Source organism: Lygodium microphyllum, chromosome 29 (assembly GCF_053477565.2).
Source record: "Lygodium microphyllum isolate KBCC chromosome 29, Lygodium_microphyllum_v1.1.10, whole genome shotgun sequence".
NCBI lineage: Eukaryota > Viridiplantae > Streptophyta > Polypodiopsida > Schizaeales > Lygodiaceae > Lygodium > Lygodium microphyllum.
This window is the reverse complement of record NC_141163.1, coordinates 102,859,996-102,882,596: the sequence shown is the minus strand read 5'-3', so window position 1 is coordinate 102,882,596 and position 22,601 is coordinate 102,859,996. Positions and strand designations below refer to the sequence as shown.

General features: G+C 40.6%; 1 protein-coding gene across 1 annotated transcript in view; it reads right to left on the bottom strand.

The window, feature by feature from the left end:
- Positions 1-3,931: 3,931 nt before the first annotated feature.
- LOC148010975 (uncharacterized) overlaps positions 3,932-22,601 on the bottom strand; it is a 29,219-nt gene continuing 10,549 nt past the window's right edge. The window contains exons 4-6 of the mRNA XM_087671358.1: positions 4,934-5,446; positions 4,701-4,845; positions 3,932-4,594 (exon numbers count right to left, since the gene is read on the bottom strand). Coding sequence (XP_087527484.1) covers positions 4,041-4,594; positions 4,701-4,845; positions 4,934-5,446 — 1,212 coding nt within the window. The 3' untranslated portion in view covers positions 3,932-4,040. The remainder of the gene's footprint in view (positions 4,595-4,700; positions 4,846-4,933; positions 5,447-22,601) is intronic.

Here is a 22,601-nt window from a genome sequence, read left to right as displayed (position 1 = left end):
GAATAGAACCCTTTTGGTTTTGACTCAAAAGTCTATACTAATATTACAAATTGCATGGGATAGAGCCTAGCTTGTGGGTTTACATGGCAACTTAATACAAGTAATGTAGTTTCTTGGTGATTTAATTGTGAAATTGTTGTGTGCACATTGCAAACAATGTTCCTTGAATTGTTGTGCAACAATCTGAAAAGTATGCTCATGCCAATATATTATGCTCTAGCATTGCTTCCTGTGGTTACTATCTTCCTCTAACTCTTCATGTTCACTAATGATTTTGAATATTGAATACATGTTCACTCTATCTTCCTCTAATTCCTCATTCTTATAATATATATGAGTTTGTGTCTTAATGGAGATTGTATAATATGCGGTTATGATCCTTCCATCCTCCTCAAATAATTTCGAGTAGAGACTTAGAAATGTCACATTGGAATGCATTTCTTTGACCATAAACTTCTACATTGAGCAAGGAAGGATGAGCTTGATCACATGTGCATTTGGCAAATTATTATGTTTCTATGACAGTTTATAAGCTTGGTTGTTGTTAATGTTTCTCACTATTGAATACATGTTCACTCTATGTAAATCTTTTGTTATGAGTTCCACATTAAATAGGATGGCCTTAGATATTATTGACTCCATTCCACTATTCAACATACATCCATCCTTGTCATGCTCTTTTGATATATCTTTGAATCGATGAAAGAAATTTGAAGTCTTCCTATTATTGCACGAATGTATAACAAAATAGGAAATCGTTGCCTCAAGTTCTATTAGATAATTAGGGCACATTGCACATTGCTAGAGAGAGAATCACACATTGTGTGGTAAACATGTGCAAAATGAACTATGTGACTACCTTCACTTAAGCTCATTACATCTTGATTTATTGATGAGGGGTTGTTGTCATGAGTAAAGTGAAGTTATTGTGTTACAACTTCACTTCACTCACGATGAATCATTGCTTGCAATGTGAGCAAGTTGCTTTGCAAGATCTTGACGAAGTTTGGAGGTTTGAACCACGAGCATTTTCAAAATATACATATCATATGGAGCAAGTTTATAACAATGAGCAAGTACACAATAGTGACCAACTATATGCATTTTCTAGCTGCTACATAGCAATGTATATAATTACACAATGAAGACAACATTTGAGACTATTATATAGCATCGTGCAAGCTACAAGTATAGTACATAACATTTTCACACTATTATCTTCCAGTGAGCAACTAAATAGCAAGTATATGAATAAATGAGTGAGTTATGAGAAGTCATGCTAATATGTAGACAACTTCACATTATAATAGGCAACATCCAACTTCATATCAAGTGAATAGTCAATGTACACGTCACGAGAGAACATCATGCTACTATATATTACAAAGCTTTTCAAACCACTATATAACAATCAAAAAGTCTACAGCAATAGTAAGTATATAACAATTTCAAACTACTATATAACTACATATTATACATACCATTTTCAATGGACATAAACACCGTATCACAATGCAACTTGCACAATGTATGAACGATTTGAAACGTTTACATATTGGTGAGCATGTATATACACTGTGATGCTAGTACCTAGCAATTTCAAAATGTTAAATGGTGCATGGATACATGACCACACACACACACATAGAGCAATGGAAAAGTATATAGCAATATGTAAGTATATAACAATGTCATGATACAAATTATGATTGCCTCAATACTTCCATCTTCCACACTAGCGTGCATGCATCTGAATATCCTTCGTGGTTTTGATCATCTGGTTTCTATTGTATTTCTTAATGTCATCCATCAATCAAGTCTCATAAGTGTCCATCCAATGTAACTTTCATTTGCAATGTAGCTTCATTAAGTCTTTGGGTACATCTTGCTATTAGGTCAAGAGCTCAAGTCTAACCTTCACCCCTAGGTGTTGCCCTTGGATTGCATGGAGAAGGTGATGAGAGCTTACAAAACACCTAAGCCCATCTACAAATACTTTTGAAGGGAGGGAATAGAATGTGAAGCAAACCAATGCAAAATGCAACTACAAGTTGCTCAAGTTTGCTATTGATCCTTACAATTGAGCTAGATGGCAAGTTATCGAGTTGTATTACTCACAAATTGAGAGAGATGTTGAAGTATGCCCCTCATAAAGAGCATGCATTAATATGCTCTATGCTTGTTTCAAAAGTTGAAAATGTTTGTAATTTATTTGATGTCACGCAAGTCAATATTGGGTTTGGGGTTGGGTGTGTGTGTGTGTGTGTGTGTGTGTGTGTGGAGAGAGAGAGAGAGAGAGAGAGAGAGAGAGAGAGAGAGAGGATTGCCTCCAACTACTCAAGCTACAAGGGTGAGATTTTGAGAGGAATATTGACGTGAGAGAGGGTTGCAACTACTTGGTCTATGTTTTATAGTTTGTCAAGAATTGGGTTCCTCCCACATAGCCACCTCCTTGGAAGTAGACATTAATGAAGACGAGGTGTATGCAATTTTCACACATGTATGCAAGGGCAAAAGTCCAAGATTGGGATAGCATGATAAATAAGTTATTTGTAGAGCATATAAATGTGCTTGCACAACCTTTGACCACTCTTTGTCGAGAAGTTTATTAAACAAAGATTATGCTTGACGGTACATTGCTACCAAAGGTGCCCTCGCTTATCTCTATCGAGCATCAGTGACCTGTTTCCTTGATGGGTAGCATGTATAAGATTTGCAAGGTGTTGACCAATAGATTGCATAAACATCGTGCACCCCTGGGTTTGTCAAAGGATAGGATATTTTGCATATATTCTCAATGTATAAATGGAAATGGATAATTCACGCTATAAAATCAAGAGTAATGGTTTACTTGGACTTGCAGAAAGCTTCTGATCATTTGGATTGCGCTTTTATAGCCAAGCTCAAGCAGAAGGCCAGTTCTGGACCTACTTCTCAAATCTGCTCCACATTACAAACAGGGTTGCATCTACCAGAGCAGTGCTCAATGGAGGTGTTACATTGCCTTTCTCATTTTTCGAGTCTATTCGACAAGGGTGTCCTTGACTCCTTAGTTCTTTGCTCTCGCAACTCTGTTACAATCTAACAATCTTGTCCCACTTGAAAATGGTGAGGCAATCGACTTGTCTCACCCTTCCCAACAACTAGTTGGCACAGCCTTGACATCAACACTCTCATAGGACTGAATGGGGGCAACATAAAGATGCACGATAGTTTTATGATGACTTGTTTAGTGCCATATGTGTTTTTCTAACAACTTTACATTGCCCTTGCTAGATGTTTTCTAGGAGCATGGGTATTTGGCATGGCAACACTCAAATTCAAGCCTCATGGTGCCCTGTGCTTAATCTTGATCAACCCCATATGATTGAAATCCTCCCACTATCAACTCTATCTAGTTTGTTCTCGCCGAGTGGTTCTTAAGTTCTCTGAGATCAATTGTTATCAAAATTTTATACTCAATTAACCTTGGAGTAAGCATCTTCCAATCATACCCAGTTGCTCAACAAGTGATCTCTTCTTTGAAGTTTGGCATTCGAAAGTTTGGCATCGAATGCGTAGTCACATGATAGCAGTAATTCAAATGGCTGTATGGAAGCTTCTTACCTAGATGTGAATTGAGAGAGCTCAGCTTTTTATGTGCAACCACTACTAGCTACTAAAAGGAGAACTTGAAGCTCACTCAAAGCATTATCACTCGGAGCTGGAACTGTGCGAAGTAACAGAACAAAACATCAAACCGTGTTAACTTCAACATTCAATTTTATTAAGCTGCCAGAATCTCTCTCATCACAGTGAAACCACAGCACTAAAGTGAAAATGTGGCCATCTCTACAGCATTTAAGCAAAGCTCATTAACCAACTCCTAGCTTGATGGAGAATATGTAAGTGAAAGAACTCCAATGCAAGAGATCCACATCAACCAGCTAACTTCATGAATTGCACAGACAAACTGGCAAAATGCAACTCTTTGTTTACTTCAGCAGTAAAATTGCAATACTTACACTCCAAGAGTCTGTACAATTCAACCCCGGAGAAAGCTACTGGGTACATGTGGAGGTCGTGGTCATTCCCTGCCTCCAAGAATAATGAAAACTTGTCTGTGCAAGCATTGCATAAGTTTTTGAGTGCTGTCCAGCCACCAGTAGCAAAAGAAAAACCAAAGCAACATGCTGTTCAGCTACTTTGACAAAGTTATTAACAACCAGTTTCGGCTTTCTATCAACATGAAGAAGAGGGTGCAGCAACATCTCTTCTTCCATGACTGAGAACCTCATACAAGAAGAGAGAACATTATTACATGTGACATGTGTAAACACTTCTTTACCAACAGATTCAGTAGATGCATCTACCGGAAGAGAGTTAACATCCCCAACATCTGTTTCCAGTATGCCCACAGATTCTAGATCTTTGTTTGTATGCTTAGGTTGCTCAGAAATGGTGCTCAACACAGTAACGAGTACTCCTAGCACATTCGTTAGATACCATATGAGATGCAGCACCAAGAGGAACTCCTCCGCTCCATCACTCCCAACGGTCACACACTTTAAACTCCTGTGGTTAGAATGATAAGTCTTTTCCAAATAATTACCACCTGCCAAGAATGTACAGTTTGAAATACCTTGAATGATGAACCGGCAATCAAGAGCTCTTGCATTTCAGAGTTCAATATGTGAAAGATTTAATCACCTAGATCATACCTTGGAAGAGTGAGCCAACATTTGGAATGCAATGACATATCACAGGATACTGCAAGCTTGAATTAATTATTGGTGGATGAGAACTTCGAATGGCCTCAATAAAAGGGACTTGTTGTAAGGCTTTCAAGACAATATCCTCTAACACCTACAAACTTATTATTAGAAGATGCCAAGCTATCAATTCTCCAGATGCAACAAATGAACATTAAGCAGACCTCCCAGAAAGTTCATACCTCTGGCTGCTTGGGAAAAAGGCATACTTCTGGACATCTGATAGCTTCAGCAGAGCACACTGCAGCCCTCTTGATAAGACATAACAATACTGAATCTTGAATTTTCATGTTAGGGTATAACCTGCTACCAAAGAGGACATGAAACACCTTAAATAGTTTCTCCTGTTCTCTGAATTGTTTTCTGAATGCCCACAAGCATGAGCCAGCCAGCTCTATGGCGTCCATATGACTCTCCAATTCCGAAAATCGAGAATAAGCACAAAGATTAGAATATCTCATATCAATCAGATTGGAAAGCCTATCTGAACTTTGATCTCGTCCAGCAAGCTCCAACACAGAATGCCAAAGGACTTCTTCATCATGTGTAGTAAATACTGAGTTAGACTCCAGTAAATCAGACTCATTCTCTAGATCAAATTCACTGCAAGAAGGAACCTGCAAAGTCCTTGTTGCCAGATGTTCAATAGAAGAAGAAGTCAAGTCAACATAATCTGCACCAACCAAATCCTTGACCTGCAAGCACCAAATTGAGAGTCAACAAAAACAACTTCTTGTCCCCCCTCTACCCCCCACCAAAACCCCCCCCCCCAAAAAAAAAACAGTTTGACTAAAACTCTTTAACAGCATCCTTGTTCGCCCCTTTTCTCAATCCAAGGTACCCAAAAACCCCACAGAAAAGGGATTTTCAATATTCTCAAACAACTGGACCCCAAAAAGAACTGTAATTAGCAAAGGTGACAGTTTTGTGTATCATTTTTGTGTCTGTGCTTAATTTACACAACCGCAAAAGTTTAATATGTGCAACTAAATTCTTTTAAAAAAACTTAATGCAATGCTTTTATCTAGTTGGACCATGACCAATTGCACTCTACATGCCTGACCATGATGGATTCCCAGCTGCATATGAAGGATATTATGCAAAATATTCTCATCTTGAATATACCCATATGGCATACTGTTCCAAGTGAATGAGCTCATTGAGAATACTTTGCAATCTATTTGCCAAAACCTTGGTAAAGATTTTATATGATGGAACCATCAATAAAAACTCCAACATGTGAACATTTAAGGCAGTAAATGAAGCAATTCATGCCTGACCAATCATCCACACCTGATGACACTGAATTTGATGGGAGCTTTCAATTCCTCCACAAGAGCACTATTCAGTACATTCTGCAATAATTCAAATGCACTCCCTCTTTTTTGTATGTGCTATCTTTAAGATATCAACATTGCTTGGATTTCTCATGTGTGCAAGATAAGGTGTTCTAAGGAAAATAAATTGACAACCCTTGTCATCACAAAAGCATAATCCAGTGTTGTGATTCGGTTGTCCTGTCTGAGTTCTGCAAAAGCTGAGTTCCACTAGAGCTTTGTTTTTTTGTTTCCATTAAAACTAGGTATGCAAGTCCAAATATAAGTCCCACAAAGTGCAGTTACTGATAATTTCAGAAATTGAAGATTTTGTATCTTGATAGAAGCATCTCAGCCCAAGGACCCAGATAAGCAGTCGTTCTGAAATCTGACATCGTATGAGACCTGCTTATTCAAAAAATTGATTGTGCCAAAAAAGAGCTGCGAAAAAAATGGAGACCCTAAAATCAAACCTGGAGAAGCTGAAAAAGTTGAATTGCAAGCTCAAAGGCCTCCTACAGCCAAAACTTCCATTGTTTGCACTGTCCCCAGACATCTCCAGACCAAGGCAAAGCTATCCTAAGCTTCATTCAGTGAGGGCAAGGATATGTGTAGCCATTGCAAGCAGCACGGATAATCATGCATTATTTTTCTTTGCCACATACATTTGTAGCAGCAGCATTTTGCCAATCTAGGATGTCTGATGCTTCATTTTTATCAGGTGAGGCTGTCAACTCCATCATTTTTGCTAGGCAAGGCTCTTTTTTCTTTGTGATGACTGAAGCTTAATTTTTATCACGTGAGGCTGCCAACTCCATCATTTTTGCCATGCAGGGCTCTTTCATCTTTGTGATCTAGGCATGACTTTCATCAGGCAGGACTGTCAAAACTTCATTTTCTGTCAAGGCTGACCTACTCCTTGCAATAGGTCTCTTCCCACGGATGTTAAGAGGTTGAATTGTGCAGTCTGAGCCATGTAGAGATGTGCTTGACTGATCTGTCAAGATATCTCCGACTCTGTAGATTCTTGTAAAGTTTTGAGATAGAGGTCCTTATGTTGAAGGAGGATGGACTTGAGGCATTAGCTTCTCTTGTTTTCTCATTTTGCTATTGTTCAAAATTTGGCAAAGAGCCGTTTGGCAGGACTCAAGGGGGGACAGTTGTCTTGGCAGAAGGGGGGTGGGGAGGTGTGGCCATCCCACCTAAGAGCTTTTTCTGGAGTCTCTGCTATTCATCTTTGCCTGCCAATTTTGTGCATTATTAGTACTTTAGCAATGGGAATTTGGAAATTCAACAAAATATTCCCATTTCTTTTAGAAATCACCAAAATACCATTAAATTTTAAACATTACCAAAATACACTCATTTCTTGTCCCAACTCCCAATAATGGAGTTCGATTTGACTAAAATTTCTTGCAAAAGTGGTTATCGTTCAGAATTATTTTTTAGACAGCAATTAACTGTTATACAATTTCTATTGCAATACACAATAGGATATGCATACACTTCGTGTAGCAATTTATTGATTTGACAAAATGTATAATTTATGATGTGTCCTGAACTGTGCTCTTTACTAAGGTGAGAAATATACTGCTACTTGCTAAGCTCAAGCCACCAAGGGTGTAGTGGTGTTCCACACAAAGTCTCACCACCCACGAAGTATTATCGTACATGAGCAAGGCATCAAAGATGATCCACCAACCTAAGTGATCATAGAGACAATGCTGCACCAAAATCAGGTAGACATTGATACCTTCAAAGAATCTCAAACCTCAAAACCTTCTATCTCAATAGTCACAACCTCCACCTATTGTGGAGATATGCTAGGGTTTGAAAAAAAAAACACGGAGTGTATGACCACAACTAAAACACAAAGAACTCAAACAAAAAACACAAAACGCAAAACGCAAAACGCGAACAAAAGAGGACAAAGAACTCTAAAGTGAATGAATGAATATTGTAAATGAAAGAAAGAGTGTATGAGATGCTCAAGGGGAGAGCTGTCCAACAGCTGATGGCTCTCGTGGGAGCAAGCTAAGGGAGGTGTCGATATATGTCGTTCATTGGAGACAGATCTGGAGTGCTCTAGCCAATAGTCTAAGCAAAGGTTGATGAAGAAAAATGTTGAAAACAAAAAAACCACATGTTGTAGATAATGATGGCGCCAAGTCGAAGGGTGATAGCTGATGATGACCATGGCAACCAGCTGAATGAGGTGCCTAATGGATGGAGGCTGGGAAGAACTAGGGCAACCTGCAAAACAAGGGAGGAGGAGAGTGGCTACACAGCCTCCTATTTATAGATGTGGATCCTCCGAAAGTTTGGGTGTTTACTTATGGAACACAAATCCTCCCAAAGGTATCCATAGCTGCTCATGAAGTTCAAGAAGTTCAGGCTCAAGATTCAAGTATTCTCTCAAGATATATTGTTCCTATTTAATCATTTCTCTATTCAGTTCTTTACTCGATTGCATTATGTTTCTTGAAGCAAGGGGACTGCTTATAGCAAGCACAAGCCCTACTTAAGGGGATAGCCTGAAGAGAAGCTAAGGGCTGCTTAGTCCAAAAGCAAGGGGATTTTTCTTGTTACAAAACAGAGAGGAGGAGAAGTAGAGAAAAAGAGAGTATGGAGTTCTTAATCAGATCCTCTGCAGCAAGAGGATGTTAGTGTCAGCATCAAACACTTCCACGACATATTGAAGGCCTCGTGAAATTTGATGGCGACCAAAAAAGCCGCAAGGCTACTCAAGATGCGGTTTTCTAATTAAACCTTATAACATTAACACTAAGGTTAAAAGGCTTTAAAAAGTCCCTCTTTAAAAGTCTCTTTTCACACCTCCTCTCCTTAAGAACTTGTTGGAGCTTGACGAATCTGGACTGAGTGAGCTAAGGATGAGCGCATCAGATATTGCATAGAGAGCAAAGAGTAATAGAGAGGAGTGTGAGCACGACACACTAGATGTTCAGTACAAAGACGAGTGTGTAATATATAAAGTACAACAGTGTAATGGTGCGTTCACGCCCGAACATTGTAAAAGGCACAATGAGCCTTTATTCCCAACAACCTCCCACCTAAAGGCAACGTGCCTAAAGGTAGAGAAAAGAATTAGCTAAGTCTATGTATGTACAAAGCTGAAAGACACATATACTATCCAAACCCCATCATCTGGAGGCAATGAGCAAATTGCTTGGTTGGAAGACCCTTCGTGAGAAGGTCTGCAAGGTTATCATCCGTATGTACCTTGACAAGCTCAATGCCCTTGCTGTCAAGTACATCCCTGATAAAGTGATACTTCACCTGTATGTGCTTTGTCTTACGTGAAAGACAAGATTCCATGCTAGTATGATAGCATTCTGACTATCACAGTGGAGGATAGGAACCTCTATAATACCAAGCTCTCTCTCACCAGACATGAAAGCCATAAAGTCTCTTTGCATGCCTCAATGGCAGCCACATATTCTGCCTCGATAGTAGACAATGCCACACACTTTTGCAACCTAAACATCCAAGAGACTACTCCACCTGTGAACATAAACACATATCCTGAAGTAGACTTCCTACAAACAGGATGGCGAGCATAGTCTGCATTCGTGAACCCAACAATAGATGACTTCTGCTTACCAAAACAGATACGCAAATCCTTTGTGCCCTTAAGGTATCTCATGATACCCTTCACTACTTCCCAATGCTTTTTGCCAGGATATGCCATGTATATGCTAACCAGTCCCACCGCAAATGCAATGTTAGAACATCTAGCAACCATAGCATACATCAAGCTACCAACAGCTGAAACGTAGGGTAACTTAGCCATTTCAACTTGTCCATCATATGACGTAGGGCTATCATCTGCACTAAGTTTCACATATGGAGGCAATGCTACACTAATGGCTTCCCCCCCTCCATATTGAAACGTTGTAGAACTTTAGTGGCATACTCGTGCTGTGACAGATAAAGAAGACCCTTCAATTTGTCTCTAAGTATATGTATGCCTAGAATGTGATTGGCCTCACCAAGATTCTTCATATCAAAGCTATTGTGTAAACTTTGCTTCAAGGAGTCCAAGGCATGAACATCCTTGCCTGCAATCCACATGTCATCCACATACAAAACTAAGAGAATAAGATTGCCATCTGCTACCTTCTTGGTGTATAAGCAATGAGATCAACTTGAGAACGATAAAATCCTTGAGATTACATTAATGTATCAAATTTGTGATACCATTCTCATGGTGTCTGATTCAACCCATACAAACTCTTATTGAGTTTACATACCATATGCTCTTTTCCCTCTACAACAAAACCTTCAAGATACTGCATATAGATCTCCTCATGCAAATCACCATGTAAGAAAGCAGTTTTTGCATCCATCTGTATGAGTTCCATGTCTTTAGATGCAACCAAGCCCAAGATGGTTTGCAAAGTAGTCATTTTGACTCTAGGACAAAAGATTTCATTAAAATCAATTCCATGTTCTCACTTGTACCCTTTAGCAACCAAGCGTGCCTTGTACTTTGGCAAAGAACCAAAAGTGACTTTCATTTTGTAAACCCATTTGCAAGGTAGCACTTTTTGTCCTTTTGGCAAATGCACCAAATCCCAAGTGTCATTCTTCATGAGGGATTTTATCTTTGATAGCATTGTTTTGTGCCATTTCTTACTATCCTGTCTGTCCATTGCTTCCTAGAAGCATGACCATCCACCGCAATCTGTTAACATGGCATAATCAGCCACATAGTTTACACCAGGAACGAACCTATCTGACTGTTTTTGCACTCTGGTCGACCTACAGACCCAATGGTCAAGATTTAATGGCTGTTCAGACTACAAATCTGCATGAACAGCTTGCTGTCCTGCAGGTTCAGCAGAATACATCCTCCCAAAATACAACCCTTCTCACCTCCTCTATTCTTTCAGACTATTTGTGCAAAAGACCTATTTGGTGACCGATTAATCAAGTGTACGGCTGTCATAACAGCCTCTGCCCAAAATCCATGGGGTAAAGCAACATGTGACAGCATTGTATGGACCTTGTCTTGAATGGTACTATTCATACGCTCTACAACACCATTTTGGGGCGAATTATGAGAAGCAGTAAGCTCCCTTTTAATCCTTTGTTATCACAAAAGTCCTAAAAGGCTTTGGACACATATTCCCCACCATTATCAGAGAGGAGGCATTTTAATGTCTTGCTGGTCTGATTTTCAGCAAGTGCCATGAATTTTTTAAATTTATCCAAGGCCTCCTCTTTGCGATGGATTGGATAAACCCATACTTTGCATGTGGCATCATCAACAGAGGTAATGAAATACTTCTTTTCTCCTAAAGATAATCCTAACATTTGACATACATCTGAATGTACTAACTCTAAGAGTGAAGACTTTAGAGAAAGAGATTTTTAATGTGATGTTTGAGCATGTTTACCATAAATACAATGATCACACTATTCAAAATTGACATACCTCAAAGATGGTAAATAACCCAAACCAGAGAGCACTTTCATTCCAAATTGACTCATATGTCCCAACTGGCTATGCCACAAAGAAACACTTGGCTGCTCAATTATGGCGACTACATGGTGACACACACTAGATCCACGCAAGGAATACAAGGTATCACTTTTAGACCCCTTGGTAATAATGCGAGAGCCCTTACAGATTTTTCATTTGCTATCCCTAAGGTGGTATGATAGCCTTCATCATCTAGTTACCCTGTGCTTATCAAGTTCTTCTTGAGCTAAGATACATGTCTCACATTATACAAAGTAAATACGGAGCCATGCTGAAATTTTAGTTTCACACTGCCAATGCTACAATTTTACATGCATAGTTATCCCCCAAGTGGACAATACCACGTACACCACCATTATAGTCAAAGAACGACTCCTAATGTGGTGTGACATGAAAGGGCGCACCTGAATCAAGTATCCAAGTGTACATATCATCCTCAAATTTTGCAATTAATGCATGTGCACTCAAAGAAGAAGCAAAAAGTACATCACCATCACTGTCAGTATCATGAGTAACTACATTAACCTCTTCTATTTTCACATTGCTCCTCTTTGCAGACTGACTGTCCTTGTTTTCAGCCTTGTTGGCTTCACTATTTTAGTTTTTTCCCTTCTCTTTCTTCAATTAAAAACAGTCCCGTTTGTAGTGTCATTTTTTGACACAGTGATGACACTCCACATTTTTTCCAAGAGACTTGCTGTGTGCTCTATTTTTAGAACTGCCCTTGTGCTGAAATCTGCCTCTACTGTGTAATGCATTAGAAGACTTGTTTGCTGAGTTATTCTGCCTATTGAGTTCTTCCATCAGCGAAGAACTCTCCACATCAAAATATAACAACTAAGCATTCGAATTACTCAAAGATGTCCTAAAAGTATCCCAACTTTCAAGCAAAGTACATAGCAAGAAAGTAGCCTTAAACTCTTCATCAATATGAAAATCCAAGGCAATCAACTGACTAAAAATTGAGTTAAACTCATTCAAATGTACAGACATGGTTGTACCTTCTTTCATGCGAAAGTCTCTGCTGGCTGCACTTTTTTTAGCATACAATTCTTCAAGCCTTTGCGACATTGCATATGCAAAATTAAACTTCTCAATGTTAAAGAGCAAGTTGTCTGACACTGAGAGCTCAATGGTAGAGCGAGCAAGCTCGTCCAAGTCATCCCACTCATCTTGTTCCATATATGCTGGTTTGATTCCCTTTGTTTTGATGGGCTTTACATGTTTCTTCTGCACCAAGACATTGTAGCATTGTTTTTGCCAAATTGCAAAATTATATGCACCCTCAAACTTCTTAAAGTGCAAAAGATTACTGCTATCACTGTTTCCAACCATAATTTGCAGTCCCAGATTGACTAACCAGTCACCAAAGGTAAGCCCAAACGTGACATAAGTAATCATGGTACACAAAAGTACCAACCAGCAATGAAAAAATCCAGAGATTGCAGAAATTTCAGATCTGCAAATAGATTTTCAGAGTTAAAAGGGTGTCTATTGGTGCACTCCTCAAGCAATTATTGACACATTTAGGGACCAAGCCAGCAGTTACATGTGAAATCCCCAAAATTTCAGTGCAATTTCTGCTCTAAAGGCATTCCTAGGCACAAATTTGACAATTTTAATCAAAAGCCCCAAACTTTTAGAGTGTAATTCGTCCAAATTGCATCAATACATGTACCCAAGTGCATGTACCAAACATTTGTTGCACAAATTGAAGGGATTTTGCAAAAGCCCCAAATTTTTGGGTTCAAAGTGCACAAATTGTAGTGAAATTGAAGAAATTCCTGAAATGTGAGATGTGCACCAAATGTGCAATTTCTGAGTTAGATTGTCTTGTCCCATGCTGAAGTCCCCAAATCGAAGAAAAACCCCAATTTCCTTAGGCAAAATTTCACTATTGTGCTTTTGCGTGTGAATGCCCGGTAGAGAAGGGAGAGAACAAAAAATTCAGTTTTTTTTTTCAACATTGACTGCCATCTCATCGGTCACCTGGCTACCGTGGACTGGTCCCCCCATGCAAGTCTCGTCCTGGTTGCGTGTGCTAGTCTCGTCCGCCTGGTTGCGTATCATCAACTACCTAAACCCCCCCCCCCCCAGTCAACCGACCTATCATGTGCCCTGCGGCACCTCTAAACTGCTGCATGCTACTCGTCAAGTCCGCGTGCGACTCCTACAACACCTGCCCGCCTACGACACCTACGATAGCACGAGTTTGCGTGTCAATGTGGAGATGCTTGTCCTGCGGCTGGGTGCCCGTCACTGGCTCTGATACCAATTTGTTGGAGTGTGATGAATCTAGACTGAGTGAGCTGAGGGTGAGCATGTCAAATATTGCATAGAGAGTAGAAAGCAAAGAGCAATAGACAAGAGTGTGAGCACGACACACTCGATGTTCGGTACAAAGACGTGTACCACTTTTTAGGTTTTGATAATATATAAAGTACAAGAGTGTAAGGGTGTGTTCACACCCAAACACTGCAAAAGGCACAATGAGCCTTTATTCCCAATAGAACTAGTTCCTTAAGACCCTATTTACACTTCGAGGTCTACGAAACTGTTTTTCATTCTACTAGCTACCCAAACTAGTTTTATTTGAATGCAATTCATGATCTCTAATGATCAAAGAGTTTGTCATTGCAAAGAGAGATAAGATTGTTGATAAGCGGATTTTTCCCACTCGTTGATCAAATTCTTTGTAAACTGGAGTTAGAGACTACCGTGGGAAATAAAACCTAGTAAGACCTTTCCATTAAGCAGGATGTCAGCTCAAGATGTAATTGATAAATTCGCCATCGGGAGAGATACAACAATGTTGGGAAAAGAATATGAAGAAAGCAACGAAAAAGTATTAGGGTATTTAGCAGCAAGCTTAGCTGATAAATGCATACATCATATTATTGGTATTTGAAGTGCAAAAACAGCATAGGAGAAGCTAAATATGTTGGAAAATGGCAGCCAACTATGGAGGAGAGAAAAGGGAGACAATGAGAGTGTGCTGAAGCAAAAGAGGAGAGTGTACTTGTTGAACTCATAGAATGAGAATGAAAGGTACAAGATAGATCTAGGATATTTAACTCAACTAGAGTTAACTAACTCTGACTCTAACTCTAAGAGTGGTGACACAACTTATAACTTTAGTTGTGTTCACACTAAGAACCGAAAAAGAAGTAAAGACTAAAACATTGGGCACTGCCAATAGAATTGGCAAATTCTAGCACCCCCCTACAGTGCCAATGCGGTAAAGTAGAGAAATGATCAATCACCAAAGGGTAGCAAGTTTAAGGACTTGTGAAAAGCCTCAAACTTCTCACGAGGTAGTGTCTTGGTGAAAATGTCTACAACATTTTCCTATGTAGAAACATACATCAAGCTAATCTCTCTTGCATAGCATCTCTCTCTGACATAATGGTAATGCATCTCAATACGTTTCATGTGAGCATGAAACACAGGATTTTGTGCTAGTGCAATAGTACTCTAGCTATTAGAAAGAATGGGGTGTAGAGCCCTCCAATGCTAAATGTAGATCAGCCAACAATCTACACACCCATACACATTCCACTATTGTCATGAAGGCTGCCTTGTACTCAATCTCAAAGGACGAGGTAGCCACTATAGGCTGATTCTTGCTTAGCCAAGAAATGCATGAATGGCCCAAAAAGAAACAGTGTCCACTAGTAGATTGCCTAGTGTCTGCGTCACCAGCCAAATCTCAATCGCTATAAGCCAGTAATTGCAAGTCTTCCCCCCATAGGAAATAATAATGCATATGACTGAGTACATTGCAAGTATCTGAAGATCCAATTAAAATCTTGCCAATGTATAGTCAATGGGCTATGCATATACCTACTCACCTAAGATACTGCATACTGAATGTCAGGGTGTGTGTTGCAAAGATAAATAAGACAACCAATAGCCTGGCTGTAAATTGCAAAGTTAGACATCTCTTCACCATCATGCATTGACAGCTTTAAGCCTGGCTCAATAGGAGTGCACATAGGTTTGCAATCTTGCATTTTAAACCTATGTAACAGCTTATCAACATGATGTGACTGTGACATGATGATACTGTGGTGATTTTAGGTGAACTAAATCCCCAAATAATAGTGTAGACAGCCCATATCTAACATAGAATATGTATATTTTAATTCAGCCTTAGAATTTGCAACATGTCATCTATATAAAGAATGACAATCAGCAAGTCCCCCCCTTCATTCTTAATGTATAGAGTGGGAGCAATTGGACTAATTTTGAACCCTTTGCTAGCCAAATATGCATCAATTTTAGAGTACCATGTACAAGGAGCTTGTTTGAGACCATAAAGAGCTTTGTTCAACTTACACACCATGTGCTCTTTCCCCTTAAAAACCCTAGAGGTTGTGACACATAAACTATCAAAAGATGACATACCAGCGAGACAATAGGGTTTGCGGAGAGGAACACGGAGTGAACTCGGCAAACATGAAGAAGAGAAGAAAAGAGAGAAGAAACTCTAATGAATGGAATGATGAAGTTCTGAATCACGGAGTGAATGTGATACAAGGGAACAAGGGTGCCATAGCACAAGGAAGATGATGAAGATAGCCACGAACCACGAACCGCAATGTCCTCTTGAAGGGGTGTAAGGGTAGTGGAGAGGCTAGAGAGAAGGGGTGACGGACTGAATGAATCACCTGTAAGGAATGAATGAGAGAGTGGCCTATAAATAGGCACAGTCAGACAGTCTAGGATGGGGCCCCTTTTTGGGGCTTCAAACCCTAAATGCAAAAACGCAAACTATGGGTGAAGGGTTTCTCAACACCCCCTCTCAAGCCTAAAAAGGGGAAAAAGAGGAGTGAGGTGGAGAAGAAATGCTACATGCTAAAGAATGCTCGTGCAACAACAGGTGCCACTTGGACAGTGTCCCTCGTGGGGAAATTGTTCACTTGTCGAAGTGCCCTAGTACAAAGATGATGAAAACATGCAATGCATAGGAGGAATGTCGGACTTTATGTGGTACCGAGAACCATAAGAATATGCCTGTACTCAATCTCGGAAGATGGCTCCATGCTGACCAAGGGACGAAGAAGATTCACCCTTTTATCTAAGAATACCACCTGAAAGGAGACCTTTGAAGATAATCAGGAGACTGGATGAGCTATAGAACCTAAAACTCAACCTCGGGAGAGAAGCCACTAGCTCCGTGACTCCATGCTCGAAGGAATATGAAAGCCTAGCCACCAAGTCACTGCTAAAGACCTAAGGGCCTCGATCTAGGTAGATCCTCTAGATCCTGGGTATAAGTAGAGGAAATGACTGCTCAAAGGAGAGCCACTCCTTGAAAGTGAAAGGTGGTGGTGTGGCAAAGATCCTCCGCTCCATTGAAGGCAAAGACTGGTAGCAAGTTCGGCATCCACTTCTCTTCTTCCGCTGCAAGAAGAAGTGGAAGCTCCCTCTGAGGGTGAAGGAAGAAAATCCCTCTAAATCCCAATCTGAGAGATCATGGTCCACGGACTGCGAAGCATCTGATGACGAAGGAAGTGCCACCAGTCGTGCTGAAGAAGGTATTTGGGGCTTGGAAGAAGAAGCCGAAAAGCACCCAGAAGTGGCCTCTCGAACCTGAGTGGAAGAGGGTGGAAAAGAAGAAGGCTCAAGATGAGCCAAGGGTGGGGAACAATCGTGAGCTCTCAGAAGAGTGGAGAGTGGAGGAGATGTGGGCCGTGGAAACCATTGTACCCGGAAGTGGGTGAAGGAAACCTCCGCGCAGTGGGGTGGTCTCAAGGAGGGCTTATCACCTCGTAAGGTCTTAGAGCCTCCATGTGCTCGAAAGGACTTAGTGCGCGTCGGGTGCGGCTTATTGTCTTGAGCATAATACTCCGATAGCCGATGTAGAACAATCTCTGTGGCCCAAAAAGGAGAGGTAGCACAAGGAATGCCTAGTGAAAGATGCATATACTCCGAGTGGATGGGGTGCAAAGGTCGATGTCGACAATCATTACCGGAATGACAGTTCTTGCCATAGTAGGAACACCCAATAGATTGGCAATCTGTCGGTGGAGATGCCATGGTACCAATGGGGTAAACTAGAGAAGGGAGGGTGAAAGGGAGAAAAAGGATATCTCCCAATGCGCAATGGAAATGATAGAGAAATCAAATATTGATGCCGAACCCACAACTAGTCTTTATCTTCTTTGAAGAGGAGAGAGAAAGACTAAAAACGCAGGTTGTAGGAGAGAGAACGACTGAAAACGCAGGAAAAACCACCAGCAACAGTCAACATACTGAAGTTAGCTCTGAACGGTGTGTGGTAGGCTAGAAACAAGGGCCAAACTGTTGTAGACAGTTATGGCCAGCTTGGACCACGATGTCCTCCGCATCTAAGGTGTGGGCAGCAAGCTGAAATACCTGAAATCTGCAAAAACGAGCGTTTTCCGAATGGAGCGTAATCAGCAACAGTCGCTCTGCTATAAACAGCTGCAAACTGCGGGTGGAAGGTTGGAAACAGGCACCAAACTGTCGATGACAAGGGACAACTGAGACTAATGTCCTCTGCGAAAGGGGTGTGGGCAGCAAGCTGAAAACACCTGAAACCTACAAAAACGAGATGTTGATGCAGCGGAAGAAGAAGAGAAGTGGATACCGAACCCGCTATCAGTCTTTGCCTTCACTGGAGTGGAGGATCTTTGCCACTATTTGAGCAGATCCGACTCTGATACCATGTCAAAAGATGGTGTACCAGCAAGACAGCAGGGTTTGCGGGGAGGAACACGAAGTGAACTCGGCAAACATGGAAAAGAGAAGAGAAGAGAGAAGAAACTCTAATTAATGGAATGATGAATTTTTTAATCATGGAGTGAATGTGATACAAGGGAACAAGGGTGTCGTAGCACAAGGAAGATGATAAAGACAGCCACGAACCACGAACCACGAACCGGAATGTCTTCTTAAAGGGGTGTGAGGGTAGTGGAGAAGCTGGAGAGAAGAGGTGACGGACTGTGTGAGGTGCCCGTCCAGGCACTCTTTTAGCGGTCTATCGAGAAACAAATCTAAGCGTCGCTGCCCGGCACTCCCAAAGAATGTTCCGAGTTTTGTCGCCTAGGGTTTCCCGAATCCGCCTCGCAACGGAACGTTCACGACCGAACCTACTAGGATCGACCTGAAATTTGGGTTCCTAGTTGTCAAGGTCTCCAGTTAGCATTCTAGCGTCGGGTATTGGACATCCTACTTTATGCAGAGATACCCAACCCGAAGCAGATCTATGCCGCACTTGGTTCAAAGAGAATGGGAAACGAGAGGGATGCGTTGCTCAACCTCTCTGCCCATAGGGCATAGTCCCATTCCGGTCCCCTAAAACGGCATGAATCGGGTTCTAACCTATCCATACCTAAAGGTCGAATGACGATAAAAACTTGTGAGAAGCCTCCCAGTTCTCTGGGACCACCCTGCCATAGGACGAACCCGTCGGGGGTTCCGCCCACCCGCTTCCCTTAATAGCTTTAGTTTTCTAATTAGGTCCTACCACATTTATGTGTGACACTTAAAATCAGCTTCATTAATTAAGCCTTTTAGGGAACAAGGTTCGTTCGCGTAAATTATAGCACAGACATAAAAACAGAGCAAAGCAATCTATTGACAAACAAGATCAAACAAGTTCCTTAACTTATCTTCAAGTTAATCTTTGTCTCCCGCCCATACAGGAGAAATTATGTTTCGCTTCTGTCCAACAGAAGTATCCCTTCTGCCCTGCAGAAGTAACTGGTCCAATTCACATGGCACCACAAACTCAATCCTTTATCTAGAATAGGATCTCCCAACATGCCCAGATGTTGGGGGCCACGGAGGTCTTCAACTCCATTCTTGACCTAGCAAGGGGTGTCCAGAGCTCCAACTGACCCACAAGCTGTCTAGGAGCGAAACATCATTCCCGTGGTTGGCCTTTTCACCACTCGACCTTCGGCCCATGAATCGAGCAATGCCTTCTCGGGTTACTACGCGGTGCGACCATGGAGGTGATCCACCCGTACAATATATCCTTCCTTAATTAAATCCTTTAAGAATCAAGCACAAACAAAGCATTCAGCCTAATATCATTTTCCAAGAAAACATTCCTTTATTTCCATGGCGTCTTGTCATCACAGACCCTTGCCATGCATTTACCATAAATCACAAGCACTTGGAATAATCATCCAAACAATAACTAACAACCAGTTGAATGTAAAAGCATTTAGGATATTGTTTGATCAATCAACAAAACCAATTGCATTCTTTCCAAACAATGCAAGAATAGACGATATAACATTTCCATCGTATATTTGCTCTCTCCCTTGGGATCTAAGAGCAATACCATGCAAACATGTTCTTAATACTTCCTTCCTTCGGCTAGGGCATATATTAAGGGTTCAAACACTATTCATGATGTAAGTTCTATAGGTCACTTACCTTAATTGATAACCCAACCCTGAATTTGGATTGGCAAAAGTCATCCTTATCCAACGGATTTCAAGACATCCTAGTTTTAACCCTTATAATCAATTTCTTGTACTAGCTCTTAGTCAAGTCATGAGGCAAATAGAAATTTATCCTCATATATCAAACATATTATAGGCATAACATATAAATACTTGATAAGATAAGTGTAAGATGATCTCAAGTAATTAGACTCCAATAGGCCTCGCATTGACCTAGAATCTAGTTTTTCTTAATATTTGGCCTGTTAGGCTAAGTACTTTTGAAGTATCTAAACTTTAAACTAGTACTTCTCTATTCATGATTCTTAATATCATATTCTCTTAGCAATCATGCTAGTTATAACCCTTGACTATACTTTAATCTAGCGCTTGTATGCCCAATCTTTTAATGTCGTTCTTTTGACGACTATGCCATTCATAACGCTTGACTGATTCTTCCTTGTAATTGCTCTACTAGCAAATACGTCATATGTAACTGGATGCAATTATCTATCCTTGTTATATGCACTTCGCAAACTCCATCTTCTGAATAGGTGAGATGAAATTTATCCTTTCCCATTACCTATACTCGTGCAATAGTATGGGGCCTAACGTATCTCATACGAGAATCAAAGCAAGCATCAATCAATTTGAAAATACATTACTTACGACCGGAACCGCAGTTGGATTGATAGTGATGCCTTTGCCCGAAGCCTTGTTGTTGGTTACGGGATTGTCATCCGCACGCGACATTCCTAGCTTGGAGAACATCGTCCGCAGATAGACTCAAGAGATTAAGAAGGTGGAGTAGATTCAAGATGGGAGAGCGTAAGAGAAGATGGTTAAGTCAAGGCTCGAGATAGAAGGAATTGAGCTAATTCTCTTCCTTGCAGCCTCTCGAGGTGACTCTTCTCTCTCTCTCTCTCTCTCTCTCTCTCTCTCTCTCTCTCTCTCTCTCAAGCTCTCTTTCAAGCTCTTCCTCACAATCTCTTGGAGGAGTATCCTCCTCTCTACCTCTCTCTCGCAGCCTCTCGGGGTCTCCTTATGCTTTTTATGCCTCTCCCATGCCTCATATTTATAGTGAATTAGAGAAGAGGGCTTGTGGTTGAGAAGTGGAGCTCTTTGTGGAGAGGGATCTTGGAAAGATCAGTGATCTAATGCTCAGATCATAAATCTGATGGTTCCATTGGCTCCGAAAGGGGGGTAAAACCCCGAGACACTTGATTAGAAAGCTCTCAGTTCACTCCTTCTTCTTTTCTCTGTTCGAAGTGCTGTCTACTGCCTATAAACTGCGATCGCGGCGCGCGCGATTTCGCCAGTCACTTTTCTTTATTTTTCTTTATATAAAATCTTCAAACTAACTAAAATATCACTTGTCTTTTCTTTTAAATGACATCCAGTTCCATATCGTTTTTTTTTTTAGGATAATATCTAAAATATCTAAAATATACTAGCTTTGCCCAAAATCTAATGTTTTTGGACCTTCCAAACTATACACATGAACTTAGTGATTAATATAACTCATAAGTCTCGTTCACCTTGTAATTTACGTGAAGGATAGCTACGGTCTTTACCAATTCGAGAAAAATATCGAATTTACGACTCTTGATTTTTCTAAATAAAATATTTTAAATTAAATAAAAATTATCAATAATTAATGTTAGTTAGTTTTTACCTTAGTTAGTCTTTAGTTAGTAATCTTACTAACTTATTAATTGACTAACTAACTTACGAACCAACCAACTAACTTTTATTATGCGGAGATATTACAGACTGAATGAATCAGTCGTAAGGAATAAATGAGAGAGTGGCCTATAAATAGGCACATTCAGTCTAGGATGGCGCTCCTTTTTGGGGCTTCAAACCCTAAATGCAAACCCTAAACGCAAAACGCAAAACGCAAAAACGCGAACCACCACCAGTTTTTGCCTTCACTGGAGTGGAGAATCTTTGCTACTAATTGAGCAGATCCGGCTCTAATACCATGTCAAAAGATGACATACCAGCAAGACAATAGGGTTTGCAGGGAGAAACACAAAGTGAACTCGGCAAACATGAAGAAGAGAAGAGAAGAGATAAGAAACTCTAATGAATGGAATGATCAAGTTTTGAATCATGGAGTGAATGTGATACAAGGGAGCAAGGGTGCCGTAGCACAAGGAAGATGATGAAGACGGCCACGAACCACGAACCACAATGTCCTCCTGAAGGGGTGTGAGGGTAGTGGAGAGACTGGAGAGAAGAGGTGACGGATTGAACGAATCAGCTGTAAGTAATGAATGAGAGAGTGGCCTATAAATAGGCACAGTCAATCTAGGATGGCGCCCCTTTTTGGAGCTTCAAACCCTAAACGCAAAACGTAGAACACAAAAACGCGAACCGGCCACTGGTCTTTGTCTTCACTGGAGTGGAGAATCTTTGCCATTGTTTGAGCACATCCGACTCTGATACCATGTCAAAAGATGACGTACTAGCAAGACAGTAGGGTTTGCAGAGAGGAACACGGAGTGAACTCGGCAAACATGAAGAAGAGGAGAAGAGAGAAGAAAATCTAATGAATGGAATGATGAAGTTTTGAATCATGGAGTGAATGTGATACAAGGGA